This window comes from Stegostoma tigrinum, chromosome 1, assembly GCF_030684315.1.
Source record: "Stegostoma tigrinum isolate sSteTig4 chromosome 1, sSteTig4.hap1, whole genome shotgun sequence".
NCBI lineage: Eukaryota > Metazoa > Chordata > Chondrichthyes > Orectolobiformes > Stegostomatidae > Stegostoma > Stegostoma tigrinum.
In genome coordinates this window covers 107,913,945-107,936,878 of record NC_081354.1, presented here as the reverse complement: position 1 = coordinate 107,936,878, position 22,934 = coordinate 107,913,945, and the positions used below count along the sequence as shown (strand labels likewise).

General features: G+C 38.6%; 1 protein-coding gene across 2 annotated transcripts in view; it reads right to left on the bottom strand.

Annotated features, from left to right (window-relative positions):
- Window positions 1–7,180: 7,180 nt before the first annotated feature.
- Window positions 7,181–22,934, bottom strand: part of pdgfra (platelet-derived growth factor receptor, alpha polypeptide) — a 48,591-nt gene continuing 32,837 nt past the window's right edge. For both annotated transcript variants that reach the window (XM_048525079.2, XM_048525161.2), the window contains exons 11-23: window positions 22,286–22,380; window positions 20,669–20,801; window positions 19,770–19,874; window positions 19,001–19,111; window positions 18,630–18,783; window positions 16,218–16,384; window positions 14,851–14,969; window positions 14,599–14,721; window positions 14,125–14,236; window positions 12,837–12,936; window positions 12,619–12,724; window positions 11,555–11,793; window positions 7,181–10,405 (exon numbers count right to left, since the gene is read on the bottom strand). In XM_048525079.2, the coding sequence (XP_048381036.1) occupies window positions 10,258–10,405; window positions 11,555–11,793; window positions 12,619–12,724; window positions 12,837–12,936; window positions 14,125–14,236; window positions 14,599–14,721; window positions 14,851–14,969; window positions 16,218–16,384; window positions 18,630–18,783; window positions 19,001–19,111; window positions 19,770–19,874; window positions 20,669–20,801; window positions 22,286–22,380 (1,712 nt within the window). In that variant the 3' untranslated portion in view covers window positions 7,181–10,257. The remainder of the gene's footprint in view (window positions 10,406–11,554; window positions 11,794–12,618; window positions 12,725–12,836; window positions 12,937–14,124; window positions 14,237–14,598; window positions 14,722–14,850; window positions 14,970–16,217; window positions 16,385–18,629; window positions 18,784–19,000; window positions 19,112–19,769; window positions 19,875–20,668; window positions 20,802–22,285; window positions 22,381–22,934) is intronic.

The following is a 22,934-nucleotide window of genomic DNA, read 5'->3' as shown; positions in this document are numbered from 1 at the left end:
GAGGTATTGCACTTTGGTAAATCAAACAAGGGCAGGACTTATATAATTAAAAGTAGGGCCTTGGTTAGTGTAGTAGAACAAAGAAACCTAAGGGTTCAAGTACATAACTCTTTGAAGTTTGCCTCACATGTAGACCAGGTGGTTAAAAAGGCGTTTAGAATGCTTGCCTGCATTGCTCAGGCCAATGAGAATAGGAGTTAAGAAGTCATGTTGAGATTGTACAGGACATTGGTGAATGCCCTGTTCTGGTTGCCTTGTTTTGGGAAGGATATTATTAAACTGGAGAGGGTTCAGAAAAGATAAACCAAGATGTTGCTGGGAATGGAGGGTTTGAATTATAAGAAGAGGTTAGATAGGCTAATACTTTTCTGACTGGAGCATAAGAGGTGCAGGGGTGACCGAACAGAGGGTTTTAAAATCATGAAAGGTTTAGATAAGGTCAATGGCAGATGTCTTTTCCTGAGGGTGAGGGATTTCAAGACTAGGTGACATGCCTTTAAGGTGAGGTGAGGAAGATTTTAAAAAAACATAAGGGACAATAGTTTTACACAGACAGTGGTCGTATATGGAATGAACTTCCTGAGGAGGTGGTGGATGCGAGTACAGTTACAACGTTGAAAAGACAGTCGGATAAGAAGAAGAAATGTTTGGCAGGATATGGGCAAAGTACAGGCAGGTATGACTAGTGTAGTTTGGGATTATGGTTGGCATGGACTGGTTAGACCAAAGGGTCTGCTTCTATGCTGTGTAACTCTATGATTCTATATCATGGAGGAAAATCAAAGATCTGATTGCTAAATTTGTAGATGATACAAAGATAGGAAAATGTATTGTGAAGAAGACATAAGGAAATTACAGGTAAATATTTGTAATTGGGGTAAATAGCAAAATATTTGGTAGTTGGAGTATCATATGGGAAAATGTGAAATAGTTCATTTCAGCAGGAAGAATAAAAACAAGAGTAGTTACTTAAAAGAGAATGAATGCAGAATTCTAAGGTGCAGTGGGGTTGTGTTCATGTATTTGAGTCACAAGATGGTAGCATGCAGGCTCATCAAGTAATTAAGATGGCTAATGGAAATTTATCCCTTATTAGAAATTGAATACAAGGTAAGAAAGAACCTGCTGGAGAAGCTCATCAGTCTTGGCAGCATTTATGGAGAGAGAAGCAGAGTGTACGTTTTGAGTCCAATGATTTTTCTTCAGAGCTGAAAGGAGCTGGAAGTTGAAGGCTTTAATGCTGTTGACAGAGGGGCAGCAAGTGAAACGGATGATGAGGGTACCCACATCAAAAGACAAAGGAATGCCTCTGATGGTCTTTGCAGTCTCCACAGTCAAAGGATTGTCTTCCACTATTTCTGTCAAATCCAACGAACGTCCGTACCAAACATATCTTCCCCTCCCCAGCTCCGTCAGCTTTCTGCAGGGACTACTCCATCTGTGACACCCCAGCCCACTTCTCTAGCACTCCTAATACCTGCTCACCTCTCATCACCCCATCATCACCATCCCATGAAAATGCAGAAGATTTAACACTTACCCAATCACCTCCTCTCTCCTCGCTGTCCAAGGCCCCGTATACCTTGCAGGTGAAGGAGCATTTTACTTGTGCTTCCTTCAGTATAGTTTATTACATTCATTGCTCACAGTGCAGTCTCCTTTACATTTGTGAAACGATACACAGACTGGGTCACTGATTTGTGGAACGCCTTTGTCCTAACCATATGAATGACCCTAACATTCCAGTTGTTTGCTATTCCTATAAATCAAATTGCTCCATTACTAACATTTCCAACCTCAGTCTGCTGCTAAGTTCCAATGAAGTTCGACACACGTTTGAGGAACAGAAACTCATTATCTGCTGACAGCTGCTGGAATTCAATGTTGAATTCAACAGCTTCAAAGCATGAACAGCTTCATCCATTTTTCAATTTTGAGTACAACTTTGGTCCCTCAACCCGAGTCATGTCTTGTTTGTATCTTGTTGGCTTTGCTGTCAGAAGAGTAGTCCCATTTTCTCCTTTTCACAACTATCACTTACACCTGTTTTAGATTTATCTTCTTTACCACTATTAGCATAAGAACATGGGGACGTAGGGCAGTCTTTAAAGAATTATTATTGAGTTTACAGCAACTGTATATTTATTCAACGTATGCAATCCTGAAAAACGTCAGTCAATTGTGGCTACCAAAGCAAGTTAAGAATTGACTAAGGTTTGAATAAGGGCTATGAAGTTGTCAAAAATAATAGGAAATCCAATCAATCAGGAGCACATTAGACTGGAGAAAAAAGGGCCAAGAAACTGATAAAGAAAGAGAGAATTGAATATAAGTGTAAACTAGTTCTGTGGCATGGTGGTTCAGTCGTTGGCATTGATACCTCAAAACACCAGAGACCCAGGTTCAATTCCAGACTTGGGTGGTTTGCTCTGATTTACTCCCACCGTCCAAACACATGTAAGCTAGCTGGATTAGCTATTGCAGGGGTGGGGCGGAACAATGTTACAGTGATGGGAAGCTTTTTGGGGTTGCACGGTGGCTCAGTGGTTAGCATTGCTGCCTCACAGCACTCTCAGGTCACTGTCTGTGTGGAGTTTGCACATTCTACCCGTGTCTGTGTGGGTTTCCTCCGGCTGCTCCAATTCCCTCCCACAGTCCAAAGATGTGCAGGCTAGGTGGATCGGCCGTGCTAAATTGCCCGTGGTGATCAGGAATGTTTAGAGTGGGATGGGTCTGGGTTGGGTGCTATGAGGGTCAGTGTAGTCTTGTTGGGCTGAAGGGCCTGTTTCCACACTGTAGGGATTCTATGATGATCTATGATCTAGTCAAAAAAAACCCCACAAAAGCTGACTGTGGAATTTGTAGAGTTACCTTAAAACAAATTTGTGTCTGTTACGGAATCAGAGGAATTTTCACAGATGCTGCCAGACCTGCTCAGCTTTTCCAGCAATTTCTGTTTTTTTTTTGTTCAGAAGAATCTATTTTGGACATACAGAAATGGCAGGGAAGCAACATTATTTCTTTGTGACTGTCTTCACTGAGGAAGATACAAGAAATTTCTTAGTCCAGGACATTCAAGGAAGAATGAGTAGATAAGGAAAATCAGCATTAGAAAGGAGATTGCGTTGGAGAAATCATTAGGACTGAAGGGTGCAATGCCCCTGGGAATTGACATTCGACATGTAAAAGTGCTGAAGGGTAGCTGTGGAGATAGTGGATACACGGGTTCCTGCAGGTACCAAATGTCACCCCACTGCATAAGGAGAGAATCAAGTGACTATAAAGTTTCAGACAGGCGTTGGTATGTCATGCTACATTGTAACGTTACAGACCTGAACTGGCAAGACAATATGCTGATTCCAAAATGAAGTGCTGAAAAATATGAGATAACAAAGTGTGGAGCTGGATGAACACAGCAGGCCAAGCAGCATCTTAGGGGCACAAAAGCTGATGTTTCAGGCCTAGGCCCTTCATCAGAAAGGTTTTTAGGGATAGTGTAGGGGAAGGGGCTTAGGTTAGTTCACAGGTTGGTGCAACATCGAGGGCCGAAGGGCCTGTTCTGCGCTGTACTGTTCTATGTTCCATGTTCTAATCCCCTTCAGAGCAGATTCTTAAGGAATTGTCCAGGAAATTGAAGATTCATGTGGGTAACTCCTCTACACCTAATTAATTATGGATTTCATTCTAACTCCTGAGTAACTATTCGGCAGACCCCGTGCATATCTCATACACTCATAATTATACCTCCTGCAGACTCGTTAAATATTCCAGTTCTGATCCAACACCATCCCACTCCCTCACCCCGCTCCCCAACCCCCAACCCCTCTCCCCCTCTGGGAACTGAGTCCACTTTCCACTGCTCTGGCCTAGCCCAAACTCTCCTCCACAGACCTAACCTGATCCCTGCTTCCAGACATGTCCAGCACTCCCTCTGCATCCATACCTCCCCCACCCCTTCCAAACAGTACCCAACCTCCTGCCCCCACTGCAATCTGAGTCCCTGTTTCAGGTCCAAGCTGTCTTCACCCCCAAACCAGTCTGCAACCTGACCTGAGCTAATGTTCACACCCCTCAGACCTGCCCTGACGCCAATGCCATGACGCCAGAGCCCCACAAAACCTGACATTCAATCTCCCTAACAGACCCTCCAAACAGATCAGATTTCTCCAAATCACCCCAATTTCCCGTAAGTACAGCCCCAATTACCTGACCAAGCAGCCATCGCGCACCCTACCCACCTGGTATCCTATCTACCTGACACCCTAACCCCTACCCAGTGTCATCCAGTTCCACTGTCACCATACAAATGTGGTACCCTACTGCTTCAACAGCCTACCTATTGTAATCCTACCCATGGCCCTCTAACCTCATATTTACTTTATAAACTTATATTGTGACAGCAGCTGTCAAAGGAGTGACCTGGACCTTTAAATGTAAGAATGGGGGTGTGAAAAGAATGTGTGGTTTATCTTCCACTGACAGTACTGCATTACAAAAAAACCATCAGAATGGATGTATGGTTCAGCATTTCTGACGGTGCTCTGACTGGAATCTCCTCTCAGAAATGAGGACCTTCCTTCTTTTATATCAACATGCCTGAGTGGCAATCTGTATGAAATTGCCACTCCTCAGAAAATTTGGCCCATAGTTTTCCACCAGCCACATTGACTGAAACAGTGTGAGATTCAGGCTAAAGAAATATCTAAGGAAAAAGTGTAAATAAACAAAGTCAGCCAAGAAGACTTTTGACATTGAGCCAGGGAGCACATCATTGTAACCGACAGACAACGGAGCGTATGTGTATGGCATGCGTGTAAACAGACTGACAGCAGAGGAAACACCTAAAATGACAATGAAACACAGTGTGGAGCTGGAGGAACACAACAGACCAGACAGCATCAGAGGATCAGGAAAGTCGACATTTCGGATCGGGACCCTTCATCAAACCTGGGGAGGGGGAAGGGACCTCGAAAATAACTAGAGGGAGGGGGGCTGGTGGTGGGGGAAGGTAGGTGAGATGGTGTTGGGTGGATGCAGATGAAGGAGTGGGGATTGGTCAGTGGGAAGGGTGGGGGGAAGAAGTGGGAGTGAAGATGAACAGGTTGTGTCAGGTCAAGAAGGCAGGGATGAGGGAGAGGGTTGGACATGGGATAAGGCCAGGGTGGTGGGGAGGTTTTAAAATGGGTGAATTATATGTTAACACCATCGGTCTGTAGGCTCCCAACGCGGAATATGAGGTGTTGCTCCTCCAGTTTGCATGTGGTGTCATTGTGACACTGAAGGAGGCCCAGGATGGACATGTCGTCCAGGGTGTGGGAAGGGGGTTTAAATGGTTGGTGACCAGAATGTTGTTTGTCAGTTACAGAGTGCAAGTGCTCTACGAATAGGTCACCAAATCCGTGCTTGGTCTCACCGATGTAGAGGAGGCCACATCAGGAGCAACGGATACATTAAACCAGGTTGGAGGGTGTACAGGTGAATTTCTGTTGCATATGGAAAGTTTGTGTTAGTCCTTGGATGGAGGTGAGGGGTGAGGTGTGGGGCCTGGTGTAGCACTACATGCGATCACAGGGAAAGGAGCCGGGGGTGGTGGGGTTAGTGGGGAATGTGGAGCGGACGAGGGAGTCAAAGAGTGAGCAGTCCCTATAAAAGGCAGATAGAGGTGGGGAGGTAAATATCTTTTTAATGGTGGGGTCGGATTGTAGTTGGCAGAAGTGGCAGAGGATGATATGCTGGGGGCGGGTATGTGAAGACCAGGGAGACTCTGTCCTTATTTTTATTGGGGGGTGGGAGTTCGAGGGCAGAAGTGCAGAAAATGCATAAGGTGTGATTGAGGTCATTTTTGATCACTGGAGGGAGGAAGTTGTGGTCCTTAAAATAGGAGGACATCTGGGATATCCAGGAGTGGAACACTCCATCTTGGGAATATGGGATCACATTCTTGCAGGAGGGTAAGTGAGAGGACGTGTAGCTACTGGAGCTGGTGGGTTTGAAATAGATGTCAGTGCCAAAAATGAAGACGGAAAGGTCCAGGAAGGAGTGGGAGGTATCAGAGATGGTGCAAGTGAATTTGAGTTTGGGGTGAAAGGTGTTAGTAGAGTTGATGAACTGTTCAAGCTCCTCATAGGAGCATGAGGCAGCGCCGATACAGTCATAAATGCGAAGGAGGAAGAGGTGAGGGAAGGTGCAGGTGAAACAGCGGAAAAGGGACTGTTCCATGTATCCTACAAAGAGGCAGGCATAGCTCAGACTCATACAGGTGCCCATAGCAATCACAATCAGTTTTGTTAATGTACGAGAGAAAAATTGTGAGCATAGTAACAACTCAGTGCAGATGCATGCAATTTTTTTTTGCTTTTGCATGAAAAGGGGCATGTTTGGTGTGGAAAAGTAAAACTATACTAATGCACCTGCAGGTCTGACAGTCATACAACCTCTTATCGTAAGGCCCTCACTGTAGTCTTCCATCTTGCAGCCATTTCAATAAAGGCACTGTACACACAAGACTAACATCCTATCAGCTTCTAACAACTGATTAATACCATGGGCTCCATTTTCTAAAAGGCCTAAAATTGGCTGTCCAAAACTAGGAATCAACCTGTTTTAATGTGGAAATAGGGACCTTATTATGTGAGACCTTGATTGCCAATTTCTACTGTCATGGCTAGACATCGCTGCTGCACCTGTACACTTCAGCTCTGTGTCAGGGAGTCAATCGGTATGTTTCATTCAAAACAAAAACAGAAGTTGCTGGAAAAACTCAACAGCTCAAGCACTATGTGTGGAAAGAAAGCTTACATCTTTCAAATCCAGCAACACTTCGTTGGAACAGTTTTGTTGCCCAATAAACCAATTAGACACCAGCATGAATTATATTCTTTCATTTATGCGTTGATACTTAAATGCTCAATATCATTTGCAACTGTAACAACAGGCAAGGAAATTTTGCTCTTGTGAATTTCATTTGTTTTGGGCCTGAGACAAACCCAGAAGCAGCTTCGTTTCTCCACCACTATGCATGTTATTGCACAGTCACAATTAGTTGTCAATCACAAATTTCAGGCATTGTGGAGGTAACATTATTGTGAAGGAATAAATCAAACTCAAGCTCAATGATCAGAAATAGCTAAGTAAAACATTCATTTCACAGTAACATCAAGGGAAAGACAAGTTCAATAACTAAATTCATCTGAATTTATTGAAATAGAGATTCTGAGTTTAGACAATGTGTATTTGATGTAACATAAAGAATTTTTTTAAAAAAAGTCTTTAAAACTTCGTGTAATTTCATGATAATAAAATGTTTGAGACTATGACCTACATACAGTCCAGCCACGCATTCACAATTCGATCGCTTTGAAACTTTTTTTGTAACTTTTAAAATATATTTTACTTTAGACATTCAAAAGTGCAACATGTAACGTGCCTGTGGAGTACATCACAGTCAAAAATATAAACATAGGCAGTGATACAGCTAGACATAAATGTATGGCAGTAACTCAGATGACTACACTGAAATACACACATATATATATATATCTATATACACACACACACACACATATATATATATATATATATATATATATACACACACAGAAATGATGTATAACATCATAAATTCCCAATGTCCTTTGTCACTTAGTAAGACCATTGGATAAAATTTTAACCACATTTTAACATTCAAGCCATTCAAAGATAAAGTCATGTTTCCTCAGTAATGCTACATAAATTTCTTTTGCTGCATTAGCTTGGTTATTTAAGGTGTTGTCTGAAATCCTTCTTCAAATGGAAACATTAAACAATCCAGTCTGAAAAATTACATACTATTTTCTTTACAGTTTATCTTACATTTTATAATAAAAAAGTGTTCTAATTGTCACAACATACATGATTTGTTTTCAATACTGGATATGCAGGTAAGTTTTATGGTTTTTAACACTGGCCTGAGTATTAAGGAATGTGTTACATTACTAAAATTAGAATATGTGCCTTGACAATTAGAAGCAGTTGGAATAGTAATTTGTTGTCAGTTTCCTCTTGTGAGTAATCTGTAATGCCATGGTTAATACAGGAAGTATAATGTGCTATGGAATGTATAGTATATTGCATTATGTTAATACTTCAGCAGTTAGAATACATCAGTCCCACTCATTGGATCTGTCATGTATTACAATAGCAAGTTCAATTCTGATGTCAGAAAATATACAATTAAAAGGAACAACAATGTCTTATTGACAGTCAATACACTTTAAAACTGGAAAGGCTCATTATGCACTTTGTTCAATCAAAAATAGATGCACATCATGTAATGTCTTACTGAATTACAAACAAGACTAATAACTGAGAGATTCCAAAGTGGAGTTTACTAACCTTTCCTCTTAGCGACTATATTATATGATGCCATTCCTGTGGGAAAATGTGATGACTAGTTTGAACTTAAATAGTCAGATTAGAAAGTGGTTATTTAGGTATAGTTAACATTTGTTGATTGACTTGAATACTTTCTCAGGTTTTAAACTAATGACCATTTCTGGAAGTCTTCATGGCATCTCTGTGTACGTCTATCAGAAAATGTATTGCAGACTGTAGATGCGTTAGGAAGGCCTTCACTTGCTGTGCACAAAAAACCAATTTTTTTTTTGTTATATCTGGGCCTGCTGTTTGTGATGAATATGGACAAGTTACAAACATCATTCAATAAATACTGTTCTTAAATGAGTTTTTACCATTGAATCATGATGAAGGGTTTTGTCCTGAAACGTTGACTTTCCTGCTCCTCAGATGCTGTCTGACCTGTTGTGCTTTTCCAGTCTCACACCTATATGCTCTGGCTTCCAGCATCTGCTGTCCTTATTGTATCCATTCAATGCGCTAAATCCTTATAAGAAAATCATTGATTTTTTCTTCTGATTTCATATTTAATCAGAAAATCTGAGATTTATCACTAATACCTGCAAAAATATCAGCTTATTATCTTGTAAAATATTTAATTTTTCCGGCTCCAGACTCTGGCTCTTCTCTTAGTCCAGTGCGATTTTGCATCACAACTTCAATCAACATGTTATACCCATGGAAACCAATTGACTTCTGGCACATTATTCAGTATGATAAAATTTACAATATTTACATATTCCAGGCTTTGTGATATCCTCTTAATTAGAATGATGGTAGTCAAGAAATCTCTATGATTTACAACCATTGTTGATGGAATTTGTGTACTTTTAGAACAAAATCTTCTGGTGGTGCCAAATTCTCCACTATCTCCTCATTCAAAAAGGAGGCACTTTTGCTTTCTGCTTCAGCTCACATGAAAGGGAATCTTCTCCAATATGAATTCTCTTCATTACTCCTGAGGTGCTTTCATCATGTACAATTAGTCAATCATATCAATTTTCCATGCTTGGTGAATTCTTCAATTCTGTCGCAGTTGTATTAACAAACAAGTCAGTTTAGTCTTAGGCTCAATCCACTGGCCTATTGATAACAGTAAATTCCAAAGTCTTAGCTTTTAAATGTAGATTGTAGTTAATCTGTTCCATGAATCACTGATTTTCCTGAATTTGCACAAGCAATTAAATCAATTATGTGTAGAAGCTTGCAATGATGCGGGGTGTTCTTCACAATGCAATAGCTTCCAAAAAATTGTGCTTTGCGAAAGGAACTTCATAATTGATCATTAGTAGGAAGTATGCATTGAAGAGAACACATGTTTGCTGATGATGTACACGGCTATCTGAGCAGAATGACAAACAACTTATTGTAACCCACCCGGGAAGCAATTTGTCATCGCCTTTCTTCTGTGACAGGGATAATGATCTAATATAATATCAGGTACACAGATTACATTCTCAGCAACAGTTAACATTATATACGTACAAAGCAATCTGATAAAATAATAAATGTAGTCAATTATCTTAACAAACGTACCATCTTCCCTGTAGCAAAGAACCTTTGAAACACACAACTAACTTTGTACAGCCTTATGTTTAGTTCATGAAAATGGCAGTACGCATATGCACTGACAAAACAATCACCATAATAGAAAATAATACACGGAAAAATGCACATGATATGTACTACACTAGAAATCATATTGTTTTCCCAGGATCACTATCCAAGTTGGGCTCTGTTATATGATATGCCATCAAATTCCCACCTCAAAGTTCTCTTGTTGGGGATGCCTCAAAAAGTGGTTATAGAGAAAACCATGTCTGTATAAGATGCAGTTTATTCTCCCATAAGAAATGAAACAGGTTACAGGAAACTGTCTTCCACTAGGTCTGAAGGATCAATTGCTACGTCATCCATCATTTCCATGTCTTCTATGGTTTCATCCTCACGCTTTACAAAAGTCGAGCTGCTGGAGCCTGTCTCGATTGCACTTTCTTCTGATGTCTGGGAACTGTAAAAGATTTGGAGGGTCAGAAGAAAAGACCATCAATTTCCAAAATACCTGATGGCGTAATGAGCTGGTACACTCTATGGTGATCAATGTGCTGGCATGATGTGACAGGTGTATCATGATTCACCTTTTCATGTGCTCCCAATTGGTTAAATTCAATAACAAGTCATGGAGAATTTCTTGGCCCCATCCCTTAGCAATAAATAACTATGTGACAATTAATGTGGATAGGAAACAGATTGCTTCCTGCTGTCTAAACAAAGAATGATGTATGGCATCCTAAAGGAAGAGGGTAGGGAAATTTAAAAGCTAAGGAAAAACTATATTGAAATTTTGTAAACATTCCTTGAGTTACTGAAACCTGCTTTCTTTGAACAGCCAAACCAAACTACTAAAATAGTCTTCTTTGAGACCTTTGGTGATTAAGATTCTTTTGTCTCTATTTCAAATTATTTTTGGTAATTACTTTGTGTAAAAACTGAAAGTACATACCCATCATATACAAAAGCAAGAGCATTGTTGTAATATTTTTACCCCATACTTAAACAATGCATTTCATGGAGTAAAATTACTGTAAAACAGTACTTCTAAAGTGGGTCTTACATAGATTGAGAAGTGCTAACTTGGAGTTGTGGCCCAGTGCATGGCGATGGACAGGCTACATAGACTTCAAGACTCATACTGTCGGTCACAGAGAACCTAATTTGTCTCCCTAATTACAATGTCCTCTTTTTCACTCCCCAGCCCCTCTATGAAGTGACTCCATGCACCATTGTGCTTGGCTGGTTTGCTCACCCACCCTGCAATCCCTGCTCCTGTTCACACAAACTGAAAGGATTTCAAACCTATTTGGACAATTCTATTATCTCCTTCAATGCTACGTTTCAGGTCATTCACAGTTACACCCTCCTGTCTCTGACCTCATCCTAAATGAAATGACTGCCTCCTGAAGCAAAATATCCAGTTAAGTTGTCCAGCCCCTGATATGTCACAATGTTGTGGGAACAGATGTAAAGTTCAGTTGTCATGCATGATTAAATTGACTGACTGACAGACTTGGCCAATTTACAATGAAATCACTGAGAAATTTCAGCCGTACTAGGATATTCTAGAACATGCATTTCAGGGTACATGTTACTTTAATTGTACCTGTGTCGGTTTCTTGAAGAGCCGGGTTCGCTGTCTGTGACTGGGTCAATATCAGGCAGTGGGATGATGTATCCACTGTCAGCACTTAGTCTTTGCTCATCAAATCCACTTTCCCGATCTTTCTTTTTATCTTCATTGGTGTAGGTAACTCCAATGTAAGGATCACTTGATTCTGCCCGCATGCGAGCAACAGCAGGGTGGTCACTCTTCAAAAACTCATCGTTCAGCTGTTTGTAGCTCTGTTCAGTTTGAAAAAACAATGAAAGGCTTGTTAGTCAAAGTTCATGTTTGCACAATGTAACTTATACATCACAGGAGGCATCTTACAAATATTTAATCACAACAAGGGCAATTGAGACAACCTGAATTTCTAGCAATGAATAGTCTATAGATGTAGTCTGTTTGATCCTCACCAAATACTCAGATCACCTATTACTGTCGGGCAACATTCTGATTGTGCACAGCATGCTACCATTATCAGGCCCTTTTCACAATTAAAATGGTTCAAATTAGCCAGAATCCTTGAAGCATTACTTATTAGAAATAAGATGATTGGTGATTTAGTCCAATGGCTGGTAGTCATGAGTTCAGCTCATGAATTAAACTTTTGCAATAATACCGCAGATCACTTCATTATTTTCTTGTAAAAATTAGGTATTAGACAACTGAGTAACAATGCCTGAGCACTTGAACTGTTACAGTAAGACAAAGGGACACAAGTTTAAATTAGCATAGGACAAAATTAGTAAAGATATCAGGATGCTGTTTTTCACACAAAACATGTTCAACTCATGCACTTCTACATTCTATAATATAATTCAAGGCATAAAACCTTGAAATTGTTTAAGAAACAGTTCATACTGTGGTGGGAAATTTTATGATCTTTCTGGATGGACATGCCAAAGTAGGGTTGATGTTGTTCCCCAGTTGTATCTAGCTTGTCATCTAGTGAGGACGATTTCATTTTAAGAATAGCAGTGACTAGGGCTTTTATCACCCTCAGGAATTACCATAGCTACCGTTAACTGTAACTCTGGCGTTATGCAACCGGCAACAGAACATACCTTCTTGTAGTTCTCTGGTAACAACTTGCCAACAATTTCAGCAAGATGTGTAAAGGAAGGCCTCTTCTCAGGCTCACTATTCCAACACTTCACCATCAGGTCATAGCTATGCGCAGGGGGAATGGAAACACAAATTTAATTTAAAAATTCAATACTATTTATTAGAGTAATTTTATTTTGGAAATTAAAATCCAACAGCTTATCAGCTGGAAACATACACATCTGAAGAAGCATGTTCTGGTTTAGTCATCCTGTAGCCACTTTTTATCTTGTTATAAAAGTTGGAGTCCACCATCATTCCTGGATATGGCGTACCACCTAAGGCAGATAAGAAAATCCCAGTTAGAAATAGTGAGCGGAGATTGTCTTATCTAAACAGTAATTCACATACAACATTAAAAAGGTCAAAATATCGAACATAATCTTTTCAACAATTACAATGGATCACACAGAAGACTAGTGTGAATGACTTAAGTTAGGACTGAATTTACATTTCAAAGAGTCAATTATTAATTTTAAAAATGTAGAATTACCAAACTTAGGAAAGTGTGATATGAATATTGTAAATGCTAGCACTTCTAATTACTTAATACAGCTAAAAACTATTGCAAAATATATCACGAACTCTTTCACTAAATTTCTTAACGCAACTTTTTCATGGTTTTTAGAATAATGAGCAGTCCATTAGCAATGGTATCACAGTTTAGTAAGATAGTAAGGAAGGTGATTGTGGGGGAGATAAGAATATCACTGGACCAGTAATCCAGCAGTACAGGCTACGTGAATTCTGATATCCCTACAGAGAGTGGTGGGATTTAAATTTAATTAATAAAAATGTGGAACAGAATATGAGTCTCAATATTGTTGACTGTCAATCTATTTTTTTTTGTTCAAATGGATCACTAATGCACTTAACTACTGATACCCAAATTCCTTAAAGGAGTAAAGTTTTATCATTGCAGTGACCAATTAAACATCTCATTAAAATGTCAGTGTTAGCTCTTTACAAAAAAAGTAGGCATCTATTTCCAAGATGGGTCAGCTGCAAAAGATAGTAATAACTGATCCCCACAGACCATGACGACTCTAGGTCCAAATACCCGTCTATTCCGCATTGCCTGTTTTCAGTCAGATTACTGGTTGAGGCACTACAATTGCATTCAGTTAGCAGCGAGGAAAACAGAAACACAGCTAATGATTCAGAGATAATAGGAACTGTAGATGCACAAAAGTGCTCCTAAGATGCTGCTTGGCCTGCTGCGTTCATCCAGCTCCACACTTTGTTATCACAGCTAATGATTCTTGGGTCTTACTGACTTCTGTTAAGAGATGGGCATATTAGGTAAGCAATTGAGCAGGATTCACAGTGATCTCTCTCCTAATGAATTTACCTAACTCTTAGAAACGTGGATCATACATCAAATATGATTCCATCAAACAACTGCTCATGTAACATCAATTGTTAGAATACAAGGAATTTAGTATCAACGCATAGTTAGCACCTACCCAAGGAGAATATTTCCCATAAAAGAATGCCATAAGACCAGACATCGCTAAGTGAAGTGTACAGGTTGTCAAATATGCTTTCAGGTGCCATCCATTTTACTGGTAAAAATGTCTGAAAATATAAATCAAAAAAACTAAAATCAACTTTAGAAGTAATAGTATAACCATTTAAAAACGCTATTATTAATAAAATGCCATACAATGATTCTAAAGGAAGTTGTAAACTAGTGTTTACTTTCAAGATTAAAACCTCACAATCAAGTTGTTAAGTATCCATGCTGCAAAAGTATGGAATGTCTTTCAATGCAGACTTTACTCTTCCAGTAATGACAAAAACACAAAGTGGAGATTTTGCACCTGATGATCTCAGATACAGTCATGCTTGAATTCTCCTTTTGATATGATTTCTTTTCAGGTCGCAGAATTCTTTAGGAAAGTATTTTCAGATTTGAGCCAACTTGAGCCGATACTCACGCTGCCTTTAGAAACATAGTTGGAATCGTGCATGATGTCCCGTGCCAGACCAAAGTCACAGATCTTGACAACCTTTCCCTGTGCAAGGAGAACATTACGAGCGGCCAGATCACGATGTACACACTGTGACAAAACAAAGAACAAAATTTCCAATTTTACTGCACTATAACTACAAAGCAAATAGGTCAAAATATAATGAGAGCATTTGTGGATCTGCAAAAATAAGCCTTTGCGTAAAACAATCATACATACATTTTTAGAAGCCAGAAACTCCATTCCTTGAGCAACTTGAAAGGTGAAGCTGATTAAATCCATAAAGGAGAGGCCATCTGAGTTGTCATCTAGGAGAGGGTTCCAAGCTTCACTTGTTTCTATGGAGTAAATGTTCATTGTTAATAATTGCCAGTCAACAATCTGAAGCAACAGTTTCAATTAATGGGGAACTGGATGGTGTTGTAAGTTAAAATTCTGATCTTCTTGGACATGGCAGTAAGTGAAATGATTCTATCCAGTAGCTACTGAGAATAAACTCACAACCTAAAGCAACACCTCTTAGAGGAAAACTATCATAAGAATTGAATGAACCTTTCTTTGTTATGATGACGTTGTTTGCAAGTAATGAAATGATGTATTTCAATTTATATTGTTATATCCCTTATTTACAAGCAAAAATGGAAATAAAATATGAAACATTTTCCATGTAGTCTATGCCACTTTAAATTCTTGGTGAGTGCATTCTGTCGCATCTTTTAGAGGCCAATTTATAAAAAGACTCTACACACACTTAAGCAAATTGAACATTCATCCACCTATGTTCTTGCTCACACCAAGTTCTATTCATTCATCATCCCTGTGCACCAAGTTCAGCAAGTCCTTGATTTTACAATCCATTTTTTTCCAATTCCTCCATGATCTCACCCCTCTGCAATCTCTGCCAGCCCGCAGCCCTTGGAAAACTCTACACTTCTCCAATTTTAGTTTCTCATGTATCTAAAGATTTTAATCACTTCATCACAGGTGATTGCGTTTTCAGCTGCTCATCTCTCAATCTCTCATCCTTTCAACACCTCCTTCTTCTTTAAGATGTTCCTTTAAAGCTACCCTTTGACCAAGCTATTGGTCATTAACACTAACACTCCTATGAAATAGCAAGGGATATTTTGTGTTGTTAAAGTTGATTTATAAATTATTAGGTTATCAATGTATCAAAGAAAATTACAAAAATTAAGTTTAGGAGATTCTACTGCACCAGAATGTCATCTCACTATATTTGGAGTGAAGTTAATTTCTATAAAATGTTTAATGTTGATTAAAAACTAATGTCCAATCCATTCAGTTGTTTCTTACACTTCTTCTTCAGTCAGATGTTGTGAGAGCATGGAATGCGTTGCCAGCAGCAGTTGTGGAAGCAAGGTCATTGGGGTCATTTAAGAGACTGCTGGACATGCATATGGTCACAGAAATTTGAGGGTGCATCCATGAGGATCAATGGTCGGCACAACATTGTGGGCTGAAGGGCCTGTTCTGTGCTGTACTGTTCTATGTTCTATGTTCTATGTTCTAGATGTTCTCATAGGTATCACTAAATAGAAACAAATAAGAGGATTGCTAGCTCTTACCTGTCAATGATTTATTTTTCTGTGATGGTGGGTGATCGTACATGTGTTGCTGTACATCGGTGTATTTGGAACTGCCTTTCCTTTCTAACATTGGTACGTACTGGGTATTTTCAGCCTGTTTCATGTCCATGTAGTCCCCATTGTTTTCAAAGGACAGGATCACATAACTACAGAAACAATAGAATAGCATTAATCCTCAGGCAAATTTACTAATTACACAGACTTGTTCAGGAAATCACAGTGCAAACATTAAGAGTTTTACATTAGCTAGTAGAGAATCCTTTCCTCCAAACACTTAGTTAATGATCCTTTGTGTGTCAGCTGTAATTCTGAGGATAAAATTAAGTTTCACCAGTCATGCGAGAAACAATCAAAGTGTATTGGCTAAAAGGAAAATGACTATGGTATAAAAGATTTCCACCTTACAATAAGCACATTTTGAGTTGCTGTCAAAGGCTAATCTTACTTTCTAAATGCTGCTGTGACCTGGATTTAATTTTAAAAAGATGCATTTAGCACTATATCAGGTCTTCAAAAATGTTTTATATTTGAAATACTTTGAAATAGGTCAATGTTACAACTACTTTACGAACAGCAAGATTCCACAAGTAACAACGAGAAGAATGATCAGTTTAATGTGTTCTTGGGTGAGGAAGAATGTTGGCTATGGTATAAGAAAAATTTGTCACTCTTCTCTGAATAACATGTGGTATCAGATGCATCCATTTGAATGATTGAAATAAACTTTGTTTAACGTCTTATTCAAACAGCATATCTAGCAGCACAGCGCTCCTTCAAAATTATACCAGAGTCTCAGTCTATATTATATACATAAGTCCTCAAAACGTGTCCAAGTCTATAACTACTAATTAAGTCAAGTTGCTAATTAAGTGTTTTGAAGATTGTTATATAAGTTAGAAAGGATGATTGATGACTCTTTTATAAATTCTGATATATTCTAATTAACTTGAATTTAATAGCTGTTAAGCACAAAATGTTAGATTTATCAATCATTTATTTTTCACGCTTTTTATTTAATAATTTCAAAAAATCCAGTCAACATAAGATAAAAGCTGGCATCAATGATGACAAGGTCATTGGCATCAATCTCTCAAAACAAGAATGATGTTGGCTAGACTTCATGATTTATGCATCCTTGGATGCCTTAGTTGGACAGTCCTGGGGCCACAGGTCTTTGGGGAGTGAGGACAGGAGTTGTCCTGAGAAAGAAGGCTCCCAAGCCCAGAGTTCTCTCTCGTGTTCTGTTTCAATCACTTCTCTAAACTAGGGTTCATCTGGTCAGTTTCCAACTGCTTCGTGGTTTGTTAGATAAGCCACTGCTATATGGTATGATTCCATCAAGTTCTTCTCATGCACTAATGCTCATTTGTCACATATTCAAGAAGGCTTTCAGAATTTCCATGAAACCTTTTCTCTGTTCTCCACAAGATCAAGTCCCAGCCTTAAGTTGTGGAAAGATAATCTGCTTTAGAAGCTAATTCTTTGCTTTGTAATTACAAACTCAATCACAATTCCTTGTGGAACTTTCTTTTGAATGAGTTCCATGCCTAGGCTGAGATAAATAGAGGAGAATTGACAGAATTACACAGCCTTATTTAATGCCTATCCTGACATGAAAGAGCTCTTTCTCCAATCTATTACAAAGCACACTCACTGTCATACAGTCAGGCAAAATTTGCAGGACAGTAACAATTTCTTCTGGACATCCAAGTCTCTGGAGAGCTTTCAAAAGAACTTCATGATCCATGAAGTCAAAGGTCTTTCACAGATCAATGCATGCCTTTTGCATTGTTCCAGATACTTTTCCTGAATTTGTTGAGAAATAAAGGTCACATCTGTGCTCCCCTACATGGTGGAAAATCACAGTGAAGCATGTCTTGACTGATGCATAGGAGGCAGACTTGTGTGAAAACCCTCCCACAGAAGACAGTAGGGATATGCCTCTATAGTATCCACGCATTGATTTATCACCCTTCTGTAAAAACCAAACAATGCTGACATTGTGCAAATCAGGTTTTAAAACCACCTCTTCCCAGAATTTTGTAAAATGATCTGACAGTTTCAACAAGAGTTCATAACCACTAGCTTTATGGATTTCTTTAAGAATTTTGATTGTAACACAGGTCTTATTATTCTTCATCCATTCATTTTACCTAATTTAGTATCTTCAAAAACTAATCCAGGGTATGAAAAAAAAACTCTACTATGACAAGTTTCCGCTATATCTCCCACATTACTCTTTTGTTGCATGCAAAGTATTAAAATGATATCACTGTTCTTTTAAAGAGACTGCTTTATTCAAATGATAGATTGATTTGGTTGATATCATTTCAAACTTACTAAAAAGTTATTGCGAGAGAGAATGTCATCCTATTAAGCTATTGAACTCACCTTCTTGTGCTTTCATCAGCAGGATTTATACCAAAAATATCCACTTCCTTTTTTCCCTTTTCAGAATATCGACTTATAAAGCTGTCTCGGTTCTTATGTAGGTAATTTACCAAATCTCCATGGAAACAGTACTCAGTGATAATGTATATAGGACCTATTGCACAGAAAAATAACGTAGTACAATGTATTTCAGAATAAAACAAATTTTCCTCAATGTTGTGCTGAGTGGCACAAGGATTGGCTGGTTGTAAAGAAAAAATTAAATCTTCACTTGTGAAATTTGCAGTTCCCGTCCTAAAGATGCATTCAACACATAATACATTACAAAAGAGGGGTAAACAGGAGAAATACCTTGAAAAAGCAACACTCACCTGCTTTAGTACAAGCTCCTAGCAGGTTAACAATGTTTAAATGTGGGCCTAGATGAGTCATTATCTTCAGTTCTGACATCAGAGCTTGTTTCTCACTGGATCGGGCTGTAGCTGTAAAAACATTTGAAATACAAGTCAGCTATGAAATGCTAATTGGAAAATTACACGTTTTACATGTCAAAATTTCTGAGATACATTCTATTGAAACAAAGTCACAAATTTATCAAAGAAATGTAAATTGTTTAAAAGCAATTTAATTAAATGACACGGTGCATATTTACATCACTTCTATAGAATGTTTAATATTATTTCCTCCCTTTTGTCAGTCTCCCTTTACTGATCACCATGTTACAGCTGTTCCTAAAGTATCTATTAATCACATAACAAGATATATAAAATAGCTCTGCCTGTAACCTTAACTTCCTGCATATGTGTTTTCACTTGCCTATTTCACTATGCTGAAGCAGTATTTTCCCATTTTAGGACACTTATAGAAGAAGGTGTCATAATTGTGAGCCCTTTTAACAGTGATCATCTATTTTAATCATAAATAGCCAGTTTAAATCCTCTGAGGTCTGACTACAATGCGCAGCAATTGCCTGTGAAATATTTACATCTGTAATCTGGCACTGCCCACAAAACAAAATGCATTACACATATAACAAGAAATCCATATAAAAATACATTGCAATAATTGATAAGACTTCCTCAAAATAACTTAATGTCAGAACAATAGGTGCTGTGTAATGTATAAAACAGAGTGACTTACGTTTCAACATTTTTACAGCCACTTTCATAACAGGCTGTGAGCGACTTAAACCATAAGCAGTTCCTTCAACTACCTTTCCAAAGGCCCCAGAGCCAAGAATTCGTCCTTAAAAAAGCACAAGGGATATAATAATTATTGTGACAGGAAGAATTTTATCTGCAAAGTTATTTACCATAAGGTAAACTACCAGAGAGGATAGAACAAAAAAAAGTCATAATGGTCAAATTCCATTCCAGACTGCGAATTAAACTTGCACATTCACAAAAATGTGTGTAATGATGTACTTTGTATTCTAACTTTCTACAATAAAGAGAAATTTTCACCCACTTAGAAAAAACAACTACATTTGATTGGAAACAAATTAAGATATATTTGACTGGTCTGCTGCAGTTTCCTACCATTTTTACCTTTAGGTAATTAGAGGGAGATTATTTGTTACCACTGACAGAAGTCCTGCACAAAAATTACCTTCCATCAGTGTAAAAATGAGGCAACAAAGTTTTGCCCAAAACAACTCGCAAACAACAATGAAGTTGTTTGTGTTTCAATCACATTGTTTGAGGAATTGGTCAGGAAATGACGGAAAATTGCCCTGTTCTTCAATGAAGAGTGCTATGAGATCAATTCAATTCACTTCAGTGCAACCCTCTTCAGAAGGATGACTGTGTCAACACCATTCACCTAGTTTTTATGTTGAAATCTCTGAAGCGGTCTTGAATCCATGGCTTTCTGACTGAGAATGCTATCATCGATGCATCACTGAAAAGACTAAAATGGGGGCTTAATTAAAAGGACTGGATAATATTTTGAATTGAAATTCAACTGAAATAATACCTCACGTTTGAGCCTCTTCAGTTAGTGGCAAATGGGATACATATTTAAAACAGATGAAGACTTACCAAGGACAAGTCCATCCCTAGGAAACTCCCATCTTGTATCATAGGGAAGTTGCATGGGATCAACATAAATGTATTCATGCCCATCTGGACTTATTGATTCAATGACTCTCCACCTTATCTCATATCGTGGTTTCTGTGCAAGACAATAAATTAATGGCTTACAATATTGTAATGAGAGAATCCTTAATTTTCCCCTTCTGTCTTAATCACAAAATATATACACATTTCTCTATTAAGTTATATTTATATTAACATTACTAATATCTCAGAATAGCAACAAATTATCTGAGATCAAAAAATGCCAGCAAAATATGTTTACATCCTTTGAGAATGCCTATTCTTTAGAATGCAATTTAGTTGAAATAAGAATTATTTAGAAGAATCCCAAAAAGTTATTGCAGAGCAGGAAGTCTTTGTATGAATACTGAGACGTAACTACTTCTGAACTCCAACAAAGATGCTGCCAAATGTGTGAGGTAAATGGTAGGGTCAATGCTTTCAATGATTTTAGAGCATTCCTCCTGCTAGGAAGTCAAATTGAGGGTGCACTCCTTCTAAACATGTGTTGTAGGTGCCTCTGTGGTCCACATGGTAATGAAACCATATATGATTTCAATTTTTTTTTAAAAAAGATGAATTCTCAGGTTTTCAGGCCATGTTTCTAGATGAGATCCTCAAGTGGATCGTGCATCTATTCTTTGTTTGCCTAGTTCATGTGATGTCATCAGATGTTCCTGTACCAATCATGAGCTAGCTGCCACAGATGGCCTGGAGTACATAATTGCCAACACTAATGCCACCCTCTTATATGCGATAACCTTGTAAGGGAAGAGCAAGGACTCTATCCCCACAAATCCAGGCTAGAACCTTTAGTGCAAGTCCAGTGTTCCTGCAGTTTGACGTTTGAACTGAATCTCAATAAAATTATAGCAGGTAATTCACGAAAATGATTGTGAATTCCTATTTCCATCATGAGTGTTTGCAAGGTGAAGGGTGTCCCAATGTAACCTATTAACTCTGCCTAACAAATCTATTTTCTTCTGGGAAGTTACCACTCTTTATTCTCTCATGGGATCCAGTCATCACTGGGAAGGTCAGAATTTGTTGGCCATTCCTAATTGCCAAGAGCTGAGTGGCTTGCTTGGTTAATTCAAGGTCAGTTAAGAGTCAGTCACATTGAAATGGATCTGGAGTCACATGTAGGCAAGCTAAGAGTGATAGACTTCCTATCCTAACAGATATCAGTGAACCAAATGAGATTTTACGATAATGGCTTCATGGTCACCATTAGCTTAGCATTCTTTTTTAAAAAGAGGTATTAACTGCATTTAAATTACACCAACTCTCAAAATGGGATTTGTCCCCAGAACATCAGCTTGGGTCCCTGGACTACTAGTCAACCATCATTAACACAGAATTCCTATATGCATGGAAACTGAAATGGTTAATGGACCTATGTCTCAAGCCTTCATGTTCTGATTAAATGTCATTTTATTGAGTCAATTTACTTTTCATATTTAAATGAACAGTGGCGACCTTTTTTGAAAGGTGTGCCTTTCTACCTGAGAATACACTTAATTGCATTTTAACATCAAGGGATTTGCAATGTTTATTTACCTGTTTCCAAACTACAACGAGCACAATCAGAGAAATGATTACAATAACCAACAATACTAAGACTGCAGCAGCCACCGTCAACTCAGAATGGAGATCTGTGAACAAATGTTAAAAGGTTGTTAGTCCAAGAAATCTATATTTTATTCATGTTTTCATTAGAACAAATTCAGATGTAAATTAAAGAGGAAGGCCAGAACTTAAGGAGTGATGGAGTTTCCCAGCTTAGCACCAGATGAGTCAGCAGTGAATGAGTTAACCAGCAGAAAGGGGAACTGCAACTTTCACTTGGGAGAAATGCCCATGTCACCAAACTGCCAACCAAAATCTGATTGGTCAGGAAACAGAGCTCATGGTGGGGAATGAAAATAATGGTTTCTGAGAGAGTAGGAACTGCAGATGCTGGAGAATCTGAGATACCAAGGTGTAGAGCTCTGAAGAAGAGTCTAGGCCCGAAATGTCAGATTTCCTGCTCCTCTGATGCCGCTTGGCCTGCTGCGTTCATCCAGCTCTACACCTTGTTATCTCGAAAATAATGGTTTCACATCTCCCTGTGTCTAATTGGTGAACATTTCTACTCATCCAGGTTGTCAACTAAACAGCCTAGCATCTCAGTAACAGTGACAGAGTCAAGAGAGGTCATGTAATAGTG